At 38.9% G+C, this 21963-nt stretch overlaps 1 protein-coding gene across 1 annotated transcript in view; it reads left to right on the forward strand.

Moving 5' to 3' along the window:
• The window catches only part of LOC100617741 (solute carrier family 22 member 20-like), a 31296-nt gene extending 10989 nt beyond the window's left edge, over window positions 1-20307 (forward strand). The window contains exons 3-10 of the mRNA XM_003341913.4: window positions 910-1064; window positions 3780-3948; window positions 5322-5445; window positions 8784-8899; window positions 9212-9426; window positions 11591-11699; window positions 16178-16381; window positions 19966-20307. Of these exons, the coding sequence (XP_003341961.4) occupies window positions 910-1064; window positions 3780-3948; window positions 5322-5445; window positions 8784-8899; window positions 9212-9426; window positions 11591-11699; window positions 16178-16381; window positions 19966-20068 (1195 nt within the window). The 3' untranslated portion in view covers window positions 20069-20307. The remainder of the gene's footprint in view (window positions 1-909; window positions 1065-3779; window positions 3949-5321; window positions 5446-8783; window positions 8900-9211; window positions 9427-11590; window positions 11700-16177; window positions 16382-19965) is intronic.
• Window positions 20308-21963: the final 1656 nt, after the last annotated feature.

Below are 21963 nucleotides of genomic sequence, written 5' to 3' on the forward strand. Positions count from 1 at the left end.
ACCCTGTCTAAGCTATAACACTTGGGTCTCAAACAGTGGTGAAACCAATATATATGTGTGTGTGTATATATATATATTTCTGTTTTCTGGCCTTTAGACAAGAGTTCGGAAGGAAGGATAAAGAACGAGCTTCAAACATGGAGAATAAAAGTAAGGGTTGTGAAGCTGAGTATCTCCTTCTGTTTGGATCATGGGTAAACTAACACACTTTAGAGGGACTTTCCCTACTGGTGTTGTGCCTTTTCTCCTTACTACTAGGCTTAGGGTGAATTGTTAGCTTTTACAATATATTTAGGCTTACGTTGCTAATTGTTTGCCTAACTGCTGGCAATTCAATTGACAAATGTTAGTGAGCTAAATTCAAAAGATGCTAAAGGGATTGATTGAGCCCCTTTGCAAGAGTGGAAACCAAGAGTCATATCAGGATGTTAATATAGCTCAATCTTCACTCTTCACCTCAGTTTGTCTGACCTCAACTGACACTTACCCAGAAAGCATTGGTTGGCAAATAAGAGCTAACAAGAGTTTTACCCATTTACTTTTCCTAAAGAATTGGCATTTTGATCGGTGACGATGACTGGCCAAATGGACTGAATCTCAGATAGCTAGTCACTAGCCATAGACGAAGACTTTTCGAGGATAGAAGATTATGGGGTGCAGTCTGGGGACGATGGATTTTACCACCTAGGTTTTAAGAGCAGCTCCTTAATGTTGGGTGATGCTTAGAAAATGAGGAGGCCATCTCAGTATTGAGGTGTTCTACAACAGAGAGAGAAGGGAAATACTGTTTCCAAATGGGGCAAGTCAGAGCACGTGTCTCACACAATTGGCAGAGAGGAGAAAAGGAGGTAGCGGCCAGGCAAGGACCAAACCTTTGTATGTGATACCATTTTGTTATCTTGTGCTTAGGCTTGGGAGGAGAACAATGCTGCTGTGGTCCTCTCTGATGGCCACAATTACGGGCACCTGTACAGCTCTTATGCCCTCCTTTGCTGGATATGTCATATTCCAATTCCTCACTGGTGCTGGAACAATGGGCCTCCTCCTCACTTCAAACTGCCTGAGTAAGTACCATGGAGGAAATTCAGTCTTTGTTGTTATATTCTGGGGTTAGAGCTGTTCTGGGCCAAGCAGGGATCAGGCAACTTTGGAGAAATTATGCAATAAATGTAATAGAGGCATCCCAAGAGTAAACCTCTTTTTTTAATTGGCTTACTATAGTAGTAGTAGTCTCTCGGTAACCGGATGACGATTGTCTTTGTGCGTTTTCATCTATGGTGTATAGATGAGTGTGCACAAAGACACTTGTGCGTGAAGGAGACTTAAGTGGAAAAGTCGATGCACAGAGACAGTCCCACTCTCTCGGTGATGGAAGCCTGGGTCCAGTGGTTACACCTAGAGACTTCCTCAGCTGCATTGGATGGCCGTGTTGTCTTTTGTGCTCAATATATATTATTATATTTATATATATATTGGCTTAATATATATTGGTTTTAATTGGATTGTTTATAGAATAGAGAGCTGGTCTTGAGAGTAGAAGGAGCTAGAGTCAAGTTTTATCTCTGACATTTAATATCAGTGTGATCCTGAGCAAGTCCCAGAAACTCTAGGTGGTCTGGGTAACTCTCTAAAACCATAGGATACAGAAAAGGAATCAACCTACATTGGCAGAGGGAGATTTCCCTCTTTGGAATTCCCTCTTCCAAGGAAATCATAGGTTTAGTGCCTCTCCTCCATTTTCCTCTCCCTCTCCCTCCTTTCAGTTTCTCTTTCTCTCATCTATCATCTTCCTCCCTTGCTCTTGCCTTTTTCCTCCCCTCCTTTCTCCCACTTTCTCTCCCTCTCTGCTCTCTCCCCTCAACTTCTTTGTTTCTTTACTTTTCCTTCTGTCCCTCCTCTCATTATTTTCTCAGTAAAATGAAAGCTTCTTGAGGACAGAGACTATTTTTAAAATAAGTTTTTATCGATATTTTTGTTTCTTATATCATCATAGATATATTCAGTATCCCTTCCCTGCCCATTCCATATACCAAGTAATATTTTTCAAAGAGGAAACATAATCAGCATAGCTGATTAATATATTGAAAAAGTCAAAAAACCTGGGGGGATATATAATCCCTATATACCTCCAAAAAGGCATCTTCTCCCCCTCTTCACTGAAGTCCTATCCTACTTGATCTTTTTCATTTTTTTCTACATTCTCTTCTGATTTTTGATATGTAGTTGTTCTCTCCATTTCCATTGTTGTAATTGCTGTGTGTTGTTTTCTTGGTTCTGCTAACTTCATTCTGCATCAGTTCATGTAGATCTTTACAGACTTCTCTGAATCATCACATTCATCATTTCTTATAGCACAAAAATATCCCATTATATTAACGGGCCACAATTTGCTTACCTATTCTTCAATTGATGAGCATCTACTTTGTTTCCAAACTATCAGGAAAAGTGCTGCTATAAATATTTTGAGGGGGCATGGAGACCTTTTCTCTTATGAGTGGTTCCCCTGTGGTAAAAGCCGACTTCTAGACTCCCTGGTTCAAAGGATAAGAGCATTTTGGTCACTTTATCTTTGCTTATTCCAAATTGCTTTTCAAAATGGCTATATCTTTTCACAGCTCCACTGACAACGTGTGCCTGTCTTCCCCCATCCCTTACAACATTGACTATTGTCATTTTGGGTCACAGTTGAAATTTTTAGGGTGTGAGATACAACTTCAGAATTGTTTTGATTTGTATTTCTCATATTTTGGCTGATTTGGAGCATTCTTTCATAAGGGTTGTTGAAATAAGAGTCTGGTCCTTACATTTTAATAAAAATTTATTAGGATTACTTGGATAGGTAGAAAGTGAGAGAAAGATAGAAAAGGGGCCCTGATCTAATTTTCTACCTGGCTCCTCCAGCACATACCCCCACCTCCCTACTCCCACTCTAACCCCACCCCTTCTCACTCCCCCCCATGGAAGTTTCTTGGCAAAATGCGAAGGTGGGAGTTGCTGGTCTAAGCCCAATTTCTGCCAGATTGCTTTCCAAAAGCAGTGACTGTTTTATTTAATTTTTTTCTTTTTGTACTTATATTCCCAGTGCTCAGTATAGCCAGAGACAGAGAGATAGTGAACTTCCTGCTTAACCCTTTTCATAACCTCCTGGCTCCCTTTGTCCTATCCTAGCCTCCAGTTCAAGTTCAGGCTCAAGGCAGGTTTGCAGATAGTTAACAGGAGATGATGTCACCTGTGACCCCAGAAAGGAGAGAGGAGACAATTCCTTCCTACAGGATATAAATACTTTTGAGAACCTGATTTTATTTTTTTTTATTTATTCACATCCTTTGGCATATATATAAATTATAAACAACATAACACATTAAAATGCTTTTAAACTTTAAAGCACTATGCAAATACTAGAGAGTTTCATTATTATTATTATTGTGATTATTATTATTATTATTACAAACTGATGAAAATGAAAGCTCCTTGAGGCCAGTGGTACCATCTGGCTAGCACATAATAGGAACTTAATAAGTGTCTGTTTAATTGAATCAATGGTGTTTATGTGCTATTCATCTGGTAGAATGGATGCTCCATGAGGACAGAAAGTGGTTCATTTTTCTCTTTTTGTCTCCACTGCCTGGCACATAGTAGATTACATAGAAAATGTTGTTGAAATATTATTGTTGAACCATTGAGTGGGAACCAGATTAAACCCAAGTTCTTGTCAATCTCATCCTTCCAATCTCTGCACTTTTATGAAGTCTAATTGTTCATCTTCTTTCTTCCTTAAGCCTTAGAGTGGACGCCTACTGGGAAAAGGATCTTTGTGAATGCTTGTAATACATATGCCTTCACTATCGGACAAATAGTCGTGGCTGCATGGGCCTACCTGGTCCAAGAATGGCGCTGGCTGCAGTTTTCCATTTCCATCGCATGTGGGATCATTGTTCTCTTCTCCCTGTATGTGGACAGGACAGCAAACACACTGTCCAATAAGTTAGTCCTGTAGCATTTATTAAACACCTGCTATGTGCCAGGCACTGGGTTCCGTGTTATCAAAGACTCAAAATGGAAGGGCAAAGAGGTAGGCAAGAAGAGGTTTCTGGGGAAACGTGGCATGGAGGAAGATTGCTCTCCGAAGTCCTCTTGAGTTTTTCTCCTCTTCATTCACCTTATCTTATACAGAGAGGTTTATGCTGTGTAATGGAGGATTCTGGCATCAGACCCCAAGAGGGCTAGTCATGCCACAGGGACATTCTGCCAGTGTTGGATATCATTGATAGTTAAGAATACAGAAATGCTATTTACCATGCCCTCGGCCAGCCCCAAAGACCCCCTGCCCCAATGGATAGACTCTCCTCAATAACCTATAGTGATAATCGCTGGCTTTTATGGAACACTGGAAGGTTTCCATATCCTGCCTCATTTGACTCTTACAACAACGCTGGGAGGTAGGCGCCATTATTATCCTCATTTTGCAGATGAGGAAACTGAACTTCGGTGCAGTTAATACAAGCTCAAACAGAATCTGGGAGCCTCTGGGCATCCTGGGTCCCATCTACGGAGGGCTATGAGGAGTAGGACTGGCCAGGACCCCAGCTGACCCAAAGGCCAGGGAGAGCCCAAGCTCTCCGGACCATGCTTAGAGTCAGATTCTTACAACCCTGAGTTTTCTCCAAAGCTTAAGGAAGGCGCCACCTTACATGAGACCTTTTGGCTGCTGCCACCTCTTCCTGGTTCTCTTCCCACCCCATACTAATGACCTTATATTTCTTTTGGGTCTAGACTACATATATTCCTGTACATGCATTCCACTTCTCATAAAATATAAGCTTCCACAGGGCAGGGGCCATCTGCAATGTTGTCATTCTTTCCAGTGGAAAGCATACATTATGCCTTTTTAAATGCTTATGGACTGATTGGAATGTGTTGGGTGATTAAAAGCTAACTTTAAAGTTCCTTTATAGACCCAAGGTTCTTTCTGGTCTTGATGAGTCCATATGGGCACATAGTATAAGTGTCATCCAGACCTCCAAGAAGATCAAGGTGGGAAAAGTTAGCAGATCTATCCATGCCCAAAGAAAGCTTACCTTGGGAGCAACCAGAAAATGAATTCCCTCTCTGGACCGTCTCCCTGATTCTGGAGCCTGTGTGGTTTGGGAACACATCCCGGGGGGGAGCCAAGTGTGCTGGAAATTAATCCTGTTACCTCCCCACAATGGCCATAGCTCTGGAATAGACCCAGTGGTAACTACAATCACATGTGGCACAAGGGTGACTGCTGTACTTGGGTGCCATCCTCAGAGATTTCCTTTCTCTCCTTGCTCTATCAGGGTCCTCCCAGAATCTGCTTGTTGGCTCATCACTCACAACAAACTCCACACGGCTATGAAGAGCCTTCAGAAGGTGGCATGGATAAATGGGCACAAGGAAGAAGGGAGGAAGCTCACTCCAGAAGTATGGCTAAGGGAAATCCTCCCTACACGCACAACCCTGTTGCCAAGAATATAATCTCAGAGAGCATTGTTTAAGATTTGTACTTCAGCTATTTCAAAAAATCACTGTACAGAGGTTATGGAGGTAAAATACCCACCTCCCACAAGAGGCAAGTTAAGGATAAAGCTAAAATGGAAGCCAGTTGGCAGGGGGAGAGATGTAGATGTATCAGGCACCTGGGATGAGTTCCTTTCTAGAGATGAGTTCTGTACTGAGCACTGAATCTTCTAGCAGCCAAGCAGAACAACCTGGATTATAAACTTTGTCTTCTGAGAAAGCAAACCTATCAGGTTTTCGAAGGAGGGCAGCCAGGTGGTGCAGTGTATAGAGCACTAGGATTGGAGTTGGAAGGCTTGTCTCCATGAGTTCAAATCCAGCCTCAGACACTTAAAAGCTATGTGATCCTGTACAAGCCTCTTCACCCCATTTTCCTCAGGTCCTCATCCATAAAATGAGCTGAAAAAGAAAATGGCAACTGATTCCAATATCTCTCTCTGCCAAGAGAACCTCAAATGGGGTTGTGACTGAAATAACTAAACAATGACAGTGTCTAAAGAGACCAACTTATCACTAGCAATTAAATTCAATGTAAAAAATAGTAGTAGTGCATATGAAAACTAAAGTATTTTCATCAGAACTTCCACATTCCTGACAATTTGAGTTCTCAGAATGAGGGTGGCTACATCTTGCCTTCAGATACTTTTTTAAATTCTTACCTTCCATCTTAGAATCAATACCATATATTGGCTCCAAGTCATAAGAGTGTTAAAGGCTAGACAATGGGGGTTAAGTGACTTGCTCAGGTTCACACAGTCACTGAGCCACCTAGATGCTCCCTTCAGGTATTTATGGATTTGAACTCTCACATGAGAAAGCAGTCCTTTCTCGTTCCAAAGCTAACCTGTCTATCTGTGTGAGTGATCCCATCCATCTTCTCTTCTCCAATAATTTGCCCCCTCTGGCATTTCCATTCTCTCTCTTAGCTTCAAACTTTCCCAATCTAATGGCTCCTTCACTTTGCCTAAGAAACATGCCTATGTTGTTCAGTCTTTTAGTCATGTCTGACTCTTCTTGACACAGCAGGCCATAGCATACTAGTAAAGTGACTCATCTTACTTGAACAAAGCACATGCAATTGGCAATCAAAAATAATAATAATAATAAAAGCAGGAAAATGTGCAAAATAAAATGTTTGTATTACACGCTAAATGCACACCGTTTCCCCAAACATTGCAAAGTCTCACAGGACATTGGTGTCCCCACTTCCTCTCTTCACAGCTTCTTCTAAAATCTCTACAGCCTGGGTTCTGATCTCATCATTCTGCCAAAATGTCTCTCACTAAAGTTTCTAGTGATCTCTTAACTGACAAATCAAATGGCTTTTCTCAGTCCTCATCCTTTGGCACCTCTCTATTTCATGTTGCCAATCAACTACTTCTTGTTAATTCTCTTCCCTCTCAGTTTACAGGGCACTACTCTCTCCTATTTTCCTTCTTTACCTACCTGATCACTCCTTCATAGTTTCCTTTGTATGGTCTTCATCCAGATCGTGCTGGATTACTACAAGTGATTTACTGAACATTTTCCTGGGCCTCGTTTCTTTTCTCTCTTTACTTTTCACTTGTTGAGCTCATCATCTCCCATGGACTAAATTATCATTTGGATGCTGATTACTCTTGGTTTTATTTTTTCAGCCTTTACCTGTCTGCCGAGTCTGGTCTCCCAACTCCAACTGCCTATTGGACATATAAAACTGGACGTCCCATACATCTTCATCTTAACATCTTAAAATTAATCTTGTTTTTATTTTGCCCAAATCCTCCTCTTCTGAAATTCCCTGTTATTACTGAAGAAAATCATAATCCCCCCCCAATTACCCACATTTCCAACCTTGATGTGACCCTCAACTCGTCATACTCTCTCATTCCATATTCAATCTCTTGCCATTGCCTATCAATATGCCCTTTTATATGTGTTCCCTCTTTCCTCTGACACTGCCACCAGCCTGGTACAGACTCATATCACTTTATGCTTCAACTATTGAAATGATCTGCTGGTTGCTCTGCCTTCCTCAGTCTCTCCCTGCTCTAATCCAAACCCCATTCAGCTGTCAAAGTGCTTTCTGGAGAGTTCAGTTCTGACTCTATAACTCCCCACCGAATAAACTCTAATGGCATCTAAAGTGTTTTATTACCTGCTTCTTCACTAAATGATTTTTCTATCCTTCTGACATACCTTATATCCCATCATGACACTGTGATCCAGTGACACTGGCTTCCTTGCTATTCCTCAGGCAAGCTGAACCAATTCCTCACTATACCTATTTTCAACTGCCTATTCCCCCAATGGCTGGAATGCTCTTCTTTCTCTCTCTCCTCCTAGCTTCCTTGTCTTCCCTTAATTGCCATCTAAAATCTCACTTTCTATGGGAGTTCTTTCATGATCCCTCTTCATTTGAGCGCCTTCTCTTTGTTCATTATCACCAGTGGATCCTGTATATAGCTTAGTTGTCCATACTTATTGGCATTTTGCTTGCCCCAGTAGATTGTGAGCTCCTTGAAGGCAGGGATTCTTTTTTAACCTTTCTCTGTATCCCCAATGCATAATGCTTGTCACATAGGAGCTATTTAAGAAAAGTTCATTGACCGGCTTTGTCTATTTTTAGAGAATAATAGCACTTTCTCTAGTGCTATTAACTTGAGCTCCTACTGCTATGCTTTCCTCCAAGATTAACAGTTACATGTCATTTTCTCAGTCAGTCTTTTGGAGATTTTATAAAAAATATATTCACTAAAGTGGTACAATGAGAATATTTGATACCAAATATCCCTCTCAAGTCTTTCTTCTGCCATCCCCAATATGTAAAACACACTCCCTAGATCAAGTACTTATTGAGTCCATAGAAAGGGGACCCAAGCTCAGAAAGCACACATGGAATGGACAAACTCAGAGTTTGGGGTGCTAGAAGTCATTATATTCCATGATTTGGCTACTCAAGAAGTTTTTATGGTCAGTCACTTCCAGATCAATTTATATCCCTAAGTTCCATGGAACACATACAATAACTTTATGAGAGGGTCACATGACAGGACAGGCTGATCACAGTCTGGACTAGTCCTAGTTTGATTTAACATGATGGTTATATACAGAACTTGCTCTCTCGACCGTTAGAATGGTTCCCTACCTTGGCAATATCTCTGTCAGGAAAGTTGACCAAAAAATGGCCCCTCATTTCCCTTTCCTCTTGATCTCATGTATTTAAGCCAACTTCTCCTTCTTCGGCTTTCCTTCCTGAGCAGGGCATAATGTCCCACATTCAGGAGGACCTTACAACTGTGAAGCCAACGTCTCATCTCAGAGACCTTTACAGGACTCCAGGAATATGCAAGATCACATTGAGTGTCCTCTTTGCATGGTGAGTGAGCTTCATGTTCAAGCAGCTGATATGACTCAGAAAATCCCAAAAAATCACCAAGTTTAATATAGACTCACATGCCATTTGGGGTTCTGAGAATGCTGTCATCCTGATCTAGTGGATCTGAGATATTGGGGCTCTAAAATTTTATAAAATGAGAGATAGGAGTTGCCTGAGATTCAGGGATTATTACTTGAATTCGTGTCCCAGAACACAAATATTTCCATTTTAGGGCAAAAAAAAAAAGCACCTCATTGGACAGAAATGAGAAATGAAACCTCTCTACTGTATAACAAATGATTCTACTTCTAGGCTTTCTCGTGGATTCTCCTTTTATGGACTGGTTTTGGACTTGCAGAAATTTGGGTTCAGCATTTACTTGGTCCAAGTACTATTTGCACTCATAGATTTCCCAGCAAGGCTGCTAACAGCCATTAGCTTGTCCTACATGGGACGCCGCTTCACCTTAATCTTCTGTACAGTTTTCTCTGGACTCATGACCCTCATTGGCATATTTGTGCCTCAAGGTAAGAAACTTTAAAGTAAGCATGCTCTAATATTTATAAAGTATTTTAAATGAATAAGCGGTGTTTGTGTTAGGCTCTTGGGCAGCAAAGATGACACAAAAGCCAATGAAACCATTCTCTGCTGGAGGTCTGAATGTGGGCTAGGTTTGATTGGACGATGGCCAAGCAAGTAGTGCCACAGGAATGTAATAGAATATTACTCTAAAAGAACTGGAAACTGAGGAGTTGTCTATCCGCTGGAGAATTGCTGAACAATTTGTGGTATATGATTGTAATGGGATACTGCTGTGCTATAAGAAATTATGAGAAGGATGATTTAAGAAAGACCTTCATTAAACTGATGAAAAGTGGAGTGAGTCAAACGAGGAGAACATTGCACATAGTAACAGCAATATCATATGTTAAACATTTATGAATGACTTAGCTATCCGTATGTAAAGATTAAAATTTAGGGAGGAATTTAGGCAGGGATAAATTAATTAGTTTCTCTCTGCAAGGAGTATGATATTTTTAGAGATTTATTAACGGTTGAGAATTTAAGAAAAATACAAGTAAGAAAGGCACGTGCCAGGTGGGCCGAGAGGGCCAATTCAATTTCACTCACATCATTAGACGCGTCTACTTGCCAGGGGAGACAGGAAGAGAAGAGAGCCAGAAGCCTTTCCAATCAGGTTAAATACCCCATCTCGATCTCAGCCCAGGTGAGAATTCAGTGATATTAAAAAGCATTCTGGGGAAGTGGAGCAAGGACTTCTGGGGATTGAAGTCCTGGATTCAAGTCTCCATTTTTACACATAGCAATACAGTGATCCAAGGAAATCCTCAGACTCAAGATAAAAAATGCCATCTGCCTACAGAGAAGGAACTGAAAGAGTCTGAATGTAGACCAACACATACTAAATTTCACTTTATTTCTTCACTTTCCTTTTATTTATTTGAGTTATCTTTCATTAAGTGACTAATAAGAAAAATGTTTTATATTATTACACATACAAAATCTATATCAGATTGCTTGCCATCTGATGGAGGGAGAAAGAGTGAGAATTTCATTCTAATTTTTTTAATAAAGGTTAAAATTTTTCATGGAGTTAAGGGAAAAAATAAAATAAACAAAAAAGAATATTATTATGCTGAAAGAAATAATGAATATGAAGAACATATAAAAACATATAGAGTGAAGTATAAAACGTGATACATGGTGAGTATCACAATATCAGAAGAAACAACTGCAACAACTAGACATGAATGCTATGTAGTCATAATGCTAAAACTTCACCATGAAAAAAGAGGGGAAAATTGGCCTCTTCTTCTCTGCAAGACTGAGGGGCTATGGGTGTGCAATGCAGTATATACAATCCACTCCCACTGATAATTTGTCTGTATTTGTTGAAATGATTTTATTCCTCTTTTTGTTTTTTGTTCAAAGAAATGGTTCTCTGGGTGGAAGAAAGAGGAAGGTTCTATTTGGCAATCAATGGCATGCAAAACCCAAAAATGTCAATAAAGGAAGTAGATCTTAATCTGCTATAGTTCAATAATCAGATGTGTTACTACATATCATGGGCACATTTCTACCATTCTGCTGTCTGCTCTCTTATGCAACTGGATAGGAAGAATGTCTAAAAAAATTGCTTCTCAGGATCTCCTGCATCAAACAACACAGGGACTGGCTGCAATACCTTGGAAGAAGGTCCAGGAAGTCACTTATTAATTAATTGAATGGGGAGTGACCACCCAGGGCAACAAGTGAAACTGCTTCCTTACCAGAGCAGGACCTAAAAATAAATATAATGAGTCAAAAATAAGTGAATCAAGAAGAGTCAAATGGACTAGAAAAACTCCCTGTCCTCAATGTTTTTTTTTTAAACCCTTTCCTTCTGTCTTGGAGTCAATACTGTGTATTGGCTCCAAGGCAGAAGAGTGGTGAGGGCTAGGCAATGGGGGTCAAGTGACTTGCCCAGGGTCACACAGCTGGGAAGTGTCTGAGGCCAAATTTGAACCTAGGACCTCCCATCTCTAGGCCTGGCTCTCAATCCACTGAGCCACCCAGCTGCCCCCTCCCTGTCCTCAATGTTAATGAATGAGTTTCCAAATGAAGTCTGGAGAGTCAGAACAACCTGTTGAGCTTAAATAAACTGCTGGTTTTCCAATTTTTTGTCCTCAGATCTGACTGCTCTTAGGATGACACTTAGTGTTCTTGGAAAAGGAGGTTTAGCAGGTGCCATTTCAAGTGATTTCCTTTACACATTGGAACTCTACCCAACTGAAATCAGGTAAGAATATAGGAGAAATAGGACCAGAACCTCAACCATCAATGACAGTAAAATGTTCATATCAAGGATTCAGGCAGCTGGAGGTGTATTGGGTTGTTGGGCTGAAAATACTGTATTCAACTAAGTTGAACTGTTGCAAACATGGGGGTCCCTTATTGGATGGGGGCAGGATAAGGCAAAGGGAAAAGAGACAATCAGACTGGCAGGTTTTAGCAGCACTTTCTGATTTATTTCACCATGTTCTCTACACAGGACATACTACTCAGAGGCTTCATCAGCAAATGTATATACCTTATTCTTGTTTGCAAACTGAGCTACCCAGTGTGGGAATTAGATAATCAACAATGATAATTTTAACTAAAAACTGTTTTTCTTAAGGCAGAAGGTGAAAGGACATCTGGGGCCAAGGACTTGTCTTCTTCAGGTGTCTTATCTAAAACGTGCTTTTCTCTGAGGCCAGGTCCTCTTCCTGATCCCCCCAGGAATGCCAGAAAGGGAGGAGAACAACTCTCTACAGTGAACAATCATTAATTGTGTACTCTGAGCCAGACTCCATGCTAGGCATTGGGGGTAGAAAGGCAAAAACAAAATCATCTTGTCCTCAGGGCACTTCTAGTACATACATTTTGCAACAAAGGTGACTATTCAAAGGATGGATGTATAATGAATGATGACATCAAATGATTCAAAAATACATCCCTCTACAATTTAGTCCTAATAGTCAACTGACTTACCTAATTTGACTAAAGATGAACAATAAAGTAATCAACAGAAGAAATAGGTTTACAAATCAGTCCGAATGATGAATGTCTCCGGTATGTTGGATTAGAAGCACCAAAAAGCCCATTTATTTTTCATTCGAAGGATATTAACTTGCTAGTCAGTAGTGTTTTTTTTTTGTTTTTGTTTTTTGTCCAGGTATTTCTTAGGTTAACTATTGATCTGATCTTCTCCCAGTTACAAAGTCGAAGTTTTTACATGGAGAAATATAAAATTTCTGGGAAATGTAGAAAATGTTTGAAATATTCTGATGTGGAAGAGGACATATTTTGGGGTGAGGGAGGTCAGAGGAATGAAAAAAGAATCTTAAAGGGAGTGGAAAGTGACAGACAATAAGCAAGGAGTTTACCCTTCTCCGCCCTCTGTCCAAGGTGCTGACCTTTCATCCTTTTTGCTAGCAGTATCATTCAGTCATTATATTCAGTTTCTGCTAGGTAGGTGATCCTTGGCTACAGTCCTAGTTCCTTTGCCCTGTGGAACAGCAACTTCTGCTTAGGGCGTGTTGGAGCACAAAAGACAACACGGCCCTCCAATGCAGCTGAGGAAGTCTCCAGGTGTAACGACTTTTCATGCCACTGGACCCAGGCTTCCAGTGCCGAGAGAGTGGGACTGTCTCTGTGCATCGACTTTTCCACTTAAATCTCCTTTACGCACAAGTGTCTTTGTGCACACTCATCTATCATAGATGAAAACGCACAAAGACAATCGTCATCCTCGGTTACCAAGAGACTACTACTATACTATACTATACTATACTATACTATACTATACTATACTATACTATACTATACTATACTATACTATACTATACTATACTATACTATACTATACTATTCTATACTATACTATACTATACTATTCTATACTATACTATACTATACTATTCTATACTATACTATACTATTCTATACTATACTATACTATACTATACTATACTATACTATACTATACTATTCTATACTATACTATACTATTCTATACTATACTATACTATTCTATACTATACTATACTATTCTATACTATACTATACTATACTATACTATACTATACTATACTATTCTATACTATACTATACTATTCTATACTATACTATACTATTCTATACTATACTATACTATACTATACTATACTATACTATACTATACTATACTATACTATACTATACTATTCTATACTATACTATACTATACTATACTATACTATACTATTCTATACTATACTATACTATTCTATACTATACTATACTATTCTATACTATACTATACTATACTATACTATACTATACTATACTATACTATACTATACTATACTATACTATACTATTCTATACTATACTATACTATACTATACTATACTATACTATTCTATACTATACTATACTATTCTATACTATACTATACTATTCTATACTATACTATACTATACTATACTATACTATACTATACTATACTATACTATTCTATACTATACTATACTATACTATACTATACTATACTATACTATACTATTCTATACTATACTATACTATACTATACTATTCTATACTATACTATACTATACTATACTATACTATACTATACTATTCTATACTATACTATACTATTCTATACTATACTATACTATTCTATACTATACTATACTATACTATACTATACTATACTATACTATACTATTCTATACTATACTATACTATTCTATACTATACTATACTATACTATTCTATACTATACTATACTATACTATACTATTCTATACTATACTATACTATTCTATACTATACTATACTATACTATACTATACTATACTATTCTATACTATACTATACTATTCTATACTATACTATACTATACTATACTATACTATACTATACTATACTATACTATACTATACTATACTATACTATACTATTCTATACTATACTATACTATTCTATACTATACTATACTATACTATACTATACTATACTATACTATACTATACTATACTATACTATACTATACTATACTATTCTATACTATACTATTCTATACTATACTATACTATACTATTCTATACTATACTATACTATACTATCATTCAGTCATTGACAAGTTTTGTCATATCTCAGGATCTACTGGAATTAATTCTTCTAGACTTTGTCAACCGACTGGCCAGTGGAGCCAGCTGTCTTTTCAAATCCTCGCTGCCAAATGCATTATTTCACCAAATACTTCTCTCCATTCCTTCTCTCTCACTGAGGTTAATGCTTATGTTCTACATCCCTGATCTCAATGGTAAAAGAGAATAACCCAGGGTACCATAACACAAAGTTGCCTTCATAACATGTCAGAGGGCTATAGTCAGCAAGGTGAAGGGGGAAAAATACTGGCTCTAGGGTGAGAGGATCTAGGTTCAAATTCTGACTGCCTCTAACACAAACTACATTTGTGATATTGTGCCAGTCACTTCTCTCAGATACAATTTCCATATACAATAAGGGGAATATTAAATTAGATGATGTTAGGACAATTTGAACTGTAGATTTATAATTTTGTGATGTGTGATTACCAAGATCATAATGACTTCCCCGTGCTATATTCATGAACACATGACTGGAGCTCTGTGCTTTTCCAGGAATACAAAGAGTTCTCTAAGTAGTGCATCATGGAAACTACCAAACTATCAAAGAGTTTTCTAAATTTCAGCAAACAACCTTTCATACACCAACATTGAGACAAAAGTTGCAGTTTAAGGTCATCAGTTTCTACAAAGCCTTATTGGATGTTTATTGAACTCAGACAAGCTATAGCTCTGAAGTAAGAAGAGAGGGATGATGGGAAGTTATGCAAGCCTAATATTCCCTGGGAAATGGGAACCAAGAATCGCAGACCTTGTGACATCCATGAAGGTTTTGCTACTCCCAGTGGAGGGAAGTTGTTGTAAGGCTTATATAGCCTACTCTGAGTTCCTACTATGGGGAAGTTCTAAGTCAATTTGCTTCTCCTTCTTAGTAATAGAGGCCAGGTATAGTCAATTCTAGTTATATTTGTTGTCCTACTGTGGCAATTAAAAACAAAAAAATGTTTTAATATTTTGGAGAAGTTTTCAGAGAAAACCTTACTCTTTACATATTCTCCAGTCAGCTTTCCAAGGAAAAGCCAGAAAACAAGCCTTCTGTTGTGTTGGTATCAAGTGTTGTAGAGGCACATGTCCACAAACACATACAAATGCATGTATATGTACATATATGTATGTGCACATATGTGAGCAGAGTCTATGGAGAATTCAGACCACCCTCATCCCAAGAATTATGAAAAATACAAGATAAAAAATGTTGTGGGGTAAAATTGATTGCTTTGTGTCAAATACCTCAGAAGGTTATAGGACAAGAGACAGGAAGTTGCATCAAAGTTCCTCTAGATATTTCTAGAACAGGATGTTGTCCATTATTTTGAGATTTCTCACTGGAACAACATGAATTAATCCCAAACCTAGAACAAGCAGCTTTTGATTCTGGAATGAGCGTCTTGCTCCCCCTCACCTCACAGCTATTACAAGCATACAACAGGGGAAAGTTTGAGATGGGTCCAATTTATTTCTACCCTATTATGGGAAAGGCACAGAGCTTGGTGTCAGAGAGGCAAAGGAAATTTAGAATACTTCACACCCTCCAGTCACATATTTGTAAACTTTTGTTCCCATTTTTCTTCATTTACAGGCAGATAGGAATGAGTGTTGGTGTTTTTGCTTCCCGTGTTGGCTCCCTACTAGCTCCTGTTGTTTTCATCATTGGCATCTATATCCCTATTCTACAGCCCCTGTTGTTTGGAATAGTGCCCCTCCTTTCTGCCATTGCTATCTCATTCCGGATTGAGACCCGTGGTCTCCCACTGCTGGATACCATCCAGGAGACAGAGAACAGGTCAGTTCCTAATACCTATCAGTGAAAGTATCACTTTAAAATAAAATGGGGAGAGTGTCTTTGAGGATTCTCTTTCCCCTGGGCTCAGAAAATAGTCCAGTGCTTGGAGAAATGCTGTGTAAAAAAATAGACTCGAATACAGGACTACAATCCCCAGAAGCCTTTGCTCCACTTCCCCAAAATGCTTTGTAATCTCACAGAAATTCTCAGGTGGGCCAAGATCGAGAAGGTATTTAACCTGGTGGCAAAGGTTTTTGGGTCTCTTTTTTTTGGACTCCCATTTTGGGGCAGATGTGGCTCTTTTCATAATGTAGGTGAGGTTGTGTCTAGGCCTCTCTGTGGCCTGGATGCGTGTTTTCTTATCCTGTATTTTCTTTAATCCTTAACTTTTAATAAGCCTCTAAAAAAATATAATACTCCTTGCAGAGAGAAACTAATTTCTACCTGCCTCAGTCTCCCCTAAATTTTAATCTTTACTTAGTTTCAGAATATTGCTCCAAACCAAGGTTCCATAACTCAGACCCCAAATCTCTTTTTCCTATCCATTGTTAAAGTAAGACATATAATATGATACAATGTATTTTGCTCAAGTGACAATTACTGGGAATCACAACATTTGGAGATACCTAGATGAATGATTAATAGATATGTCATGTATAATTCAGTTCAATAATCAAATTAAAATTCATTTTATTTTTACTTTAACAAATACATATTGTCTACTATGTATAATGTAGAGTACTGAAATGATACAGACACTAGAACTGTTTTAGGATGAGACAAATATAAATTTCCCTGGTCATAGACAGAAGGTCAGAGGTCGATTATTACTCTTTAGTTAAAGGAAGGTCATTTCCAGATAGTTCCCAGTGTCTGTACCTAGAAAGAGACGAGAAAGATACTAGGAAAGGACAGATTTCAGAACTATATCCTCCAAGTTTGAAGCTAGAAGTGATGGTTAGTACAGTTGCTCTTGAGGAATACATACTAGAGAGGAAAGAGACAGCTTCACGGCAGAGAATCAGAGATGTGGCAGTGCAGATCAACTAGGTTGGCTGAGACATAGGAGCTACAGAATGTTAGTCAAGCACAGTCTGGGCCAACTGAGAATAGCAGTAAAAACATCTGCTCAATATAGACTATTTATATGCACAGTGCTCAAGGGGGAAAAAATAGGATGTGAAAGTTTATTACAATTGCAGAATAGTGGGGGCAGCTGGGTAGCTCAGTGGATTAAGAGCCAGTCCTAGAGACAGGAGGTCCTAGGTTCAAATCTGGTCTCAGCCACTTCCTAGCTGTGTGACCCTGGACAAGTCACTTGACCCCCATTGCCTAGCCCTTACCACTCTTCTGCCTTGGAGCCAATACACAGTATGGACTCCAAGACGGAAGGTGAGGGTTTTAAAAAAAAAACAATTGCAGAATAGTGGGTTGTCTCTAGGAGATTGGTTTACTTCTTACCTGTGCCTCCAAAGCAGCTCTCTCTAAATATGTGCCCATTCTTTCCACAGAAATTGAGTACATTGTTGGGGAAATGGGACCTGGGCTCATGTGTGGATTATTAAGGTTTTGCAATTCCTATATTTGTCTGCATGTGTGAATAATGGTCATGTTAGTATGTCCTTTGCCTTATAGTCAAATACATAGCTAAATTTCTAGTCTACAAAGTGGCATCAGTGTATTTAGCTGGTTCTATAAATAGAAATACATGGCTCAAATCTCAAGAGGTAGAGTCATGAATAAGGGAAATATTTTCCTCCCCCACAAGTTTACACTAAGACCTGGAGAAAATCTGAGTGCAACTGAGTAGGACTAGTCCTTCTCTGGGAAGCTGGACTTGCGAAAACAGAATATAATGAGCATGAGCATGCATGTACATCCACTTGTGTGCACATACACACACACACCTTTGAGTAAATAGATGCCCATATCACCTATAAGGTGAAAATTCCACTGGACGTCCTCTACCCCAATAAGTTCTTTTCTAGAGGATAAGAATTGTTGTTCTGGGGCCATGTGCCAGACCAAGAGCAAAGGAGAAAAGCTACAGTGAAGGCAAATTTCAGTAAAGTTTCCTAACTTCTAGAGCTGCCCAAAAGGGAACCGGGCATTGTGGGAATTAGTGGATTCACCCTTACTGAAGTTCTTCGGGCAAAATCTGGATGAACACATTTTTTGGTATTTGGTAGGGGGTGATTCTTGGAAGTAGAAGTGATTAGGAGGTAGGCATGAATAGTAAAAAGATAGGAGGGCTAGTGATGCAGGGAGGAGCCATTAAGGAGAGGCAGTTTTAGATGGGGAGAAAAAGTCCAAACTGAATGGATTATAGCATTAAGATTCACAAGATAGAACATAAAGGAAAAAGAAAGGTGAAGGATTTGAAAGAAAGGAAAATTTTTATTGGAATATAAATACTAGTGAGGATAAAAACCAGCTAATTAAGTACAAGAAACAGGAGAAATAGAACAGTAAACCCAAGATCTTACAGTTAAGCAATACAGTGTTGAGCTCAAAGATATAGCCACCACTATAGGTAACTGTGTTTGAGTGGAGACAGAAGTCATTAGAGCTGAGGAAACTGACAAGTGGAGAGTGTTATGATGCCCATATTGAAGGGTCCAAGGATGAAGGCAAGTGTGGAGGTGGATATGGAGACTGTGAGTGATATAGGGAACTCATTGAGATCAACCTCATGACGATCTGAATGACAATAGAGAATGACAAGAATGTGAGCGGCATGGCATGACTGTTGATTGATGGGAGAATGATATTAATTTCTGAGTAGGAGAATTTAAGTAAAGTTTTCATGGTCTTGAAGTGGTGGTGGAGAGCAAGGAATAGTTTAACTCTTCCTCTTGGTCCTACGTATTGGAAGAGCTGAGAAAAAGAGTAGCTTTGAGGAAAGGTCTTTCATTCCAAAGGGGACCAATGACATCATAGAATACGGTCGCCTTTTTCACCACTTTAGCTCCTGAAACTCTGTCAATGCACTTTTAATTACAGAACCACTTAAATACACTGATGCATCATGTAGACTAGAGACTTCGCCATTTACTTCATGGAAAAAAAGACATAATGTCACAATTACAAATTAAAACAAATACAAAAATGGTAAAAAATGTTATTATCACTATCACTACTGTCAAGTCTTTTCCCTAGATCTACCCCCAGACAAGTGAATCATCAAAGCCAACAACTTAGCAACAAACTGGTCCCTATGAGTGGGCAGTACCTTTAAAGGATGGGACTTTGCCCAAATATGAACGCAGCCTTATCTATATACATCTTCTTCCCACCCTTACCCCACATAGAATGTCATCCCCTAGAAGGCAGGGACTGTGGTGATTTTTGTATTTGTATTCACAGTGCTTTGCGTGTCACAGTTGCTTAATAACTTCCAGATACACTGATCGCATTGACTCACCAAGATTTCTTTTTAAGATTCATCATCTTCAGTCCAGATTTCTTTGTGGAGGAAAACCTTCCCTCCTCAAGTTTCTAGATTCCCTTCTTCCAGCTGGGATAAGTTTTGTTTTGATAACTGAGAAGAGAGTTGCTTTGTCTCTGTTGTTTTTCTTGATCAGGATAAAGAAGGCACAATCTCTGAAAGGAAATGTCAGTAAAGATGTACAAGAGGGACCAGCCTTTCTTCTCCCAGAAATGTCACCAGCTGAGAGTACAGTTTAATGCTTTCTTGTGGTCCCTCAACCATAATCCCAAGAGACTCCAGTGTCTGGATGCAGCTTCGTCATTTTTCCTTGTTGCGAAAGGAAATTGACCTTGTTTAGACTGAGAGTGGATTCTCTGACTGCTGAAAGGATGGAGAAAAGGTGGCCTGATAGAACTTCTCTGCAATTCAATATACGGAATAAAATACTACTTGTTAAACATCATGCTTCAAAATGAAACCAATAAAAAATGGATAGGCATACAGTTTTCCCTGCGTGGATGCGTGGTAATTTATAGCCTTCTGAGAGTTCATTCATTACCTTGGTACATGCCCACAAATACTGACAAATTGTTCTCCATCTAGGTGATTCTGTTTAGGTGTTTTAGACTGATGTCATATATTGAGGCAAACATTATATCTGGCTTCTCTCACCTACCTGTCAAGGCTCTCCTGTTTTCCAATAAGACGTGGAAATACAAAGCCAGGTGAGAATTATCCTTTGCAGACCAAACAGCCTAGTGAAATATGTAACTCCCTCAGCAATGTGGAGGATTTAAAATTAATGTACAATATTTCAAGTATCATTTTTGTAAATTTTATTATCTGACAAAACAGAACCACGTGAGTAACTGTGAATGACTTAGCTATTCTCAACAGAGAGAACTGAGGACTCAAAATTTTTTAATGTTAAAAATTGTTTTTACATATGATGTGGGGGAAATTAGATTAAATTTTAAAATAAAATTTTTAAAAAAAGAAGAGCCATGAAGAGACCTGTCCATCCTCCCCTACTCTTCTACATTATGGGGAGGTCCATAGGGGTACAAACATTTTCAGACTTTTTCAAGGTATTGATTTGTTATGCTTATATTATAATTCTTTTTATTTTAAAAATCTTTATTATAAGCAATGGCTCTCTGGGAGGGGCAGAAGGAGGAATAATGGTGCAATTTAAGCAATATAAAAATTAAAATATCAATAAAAATTTATTTTTAGCAAAAAAGGGAAAAAACTTAAAGATCATGTCATCCAGCTCTCCTGTTTTTTTATATGATACAACTAATCAGTCATTCAATAAATATTTATTAAGGCACTAATATGTTCAGGGCATTATGCTAACTACTGGGAATACAAAAAGAGGCAAAAAGATGGTTCCCACCCTAAGAGCCTCACAGGAGACAACAAGCTAACAAATATGTATGAACAAGCTATATGCAAGGGGAAAATGAAATATTTAATGGAGAGAAGGAACTAGATTTAAGAGCAGTTGGGAAAACCTCCCTGTAGAAGATGGTATTTTGGCTGGGGCTTGAAAGAAGCCAGGGAAGGCATGTGAATTTTAGATTTTCTCAATTTTGCTTAGTCTAGCAACCAGGAATGTAGACAACCCCAATTAAGGATTAAGTGTCGGGGAGGAAGGCCTATGACTGGCATGTGCTAGCAAGTGACAAATCAGAAACAACTGACTGACTCCTGGGCTGTCCTAAGCCAAGCTGAAGCCATCATTGGCACATGTGAGACACAGGAAGTGATGTAAAGAACTGCCTTTATATTTCACGTCACTTCCTATGGGGAGGGAGCTTTGGCAGAGTTGACCCTGGAACTTGAGCCTGAAGGAGCTCCTCAGAAGGTTTCCTTGAGAAGGTCACGTAGTGAGTGATAAGAATGACTCCTGTTTCCCTTGGCTTTCTGGGGAGGCCCCCTTGATCAAGGCCTCCGAACTCCTGCCTGGCTCAGCCTAGGCTGGAGCAGTTTAAATTCTCTCTACTCTCTCTCTCTTATTCTTAATTTCTTCCTTCTAATGTAAATAAACCACCATAAAATTCCATTCTGACTTTAGTGTTTCATTGGGATTTAGAAATTAAATCCCTGGCGACCAACTAAATTTATATTCATTCTCAACACTAAATTT

The sequence above is a fragment of the Monodelphis domestica genome, chromosome 6 (genome assembly GCF_027887165.1).
Source record: "Monodelphis domestica isolate mMonDom1 chromosome 6, mMonDom1.pri, whole genome shotgun sequence".
NCBI classification, from domain to species: domain Eukaryota; kingdom Metazoa; phylum Chordata; class Mammalia; order Didelphimorphia; family Didelphidae; genus Monodelphis; species Monodelphis domestica.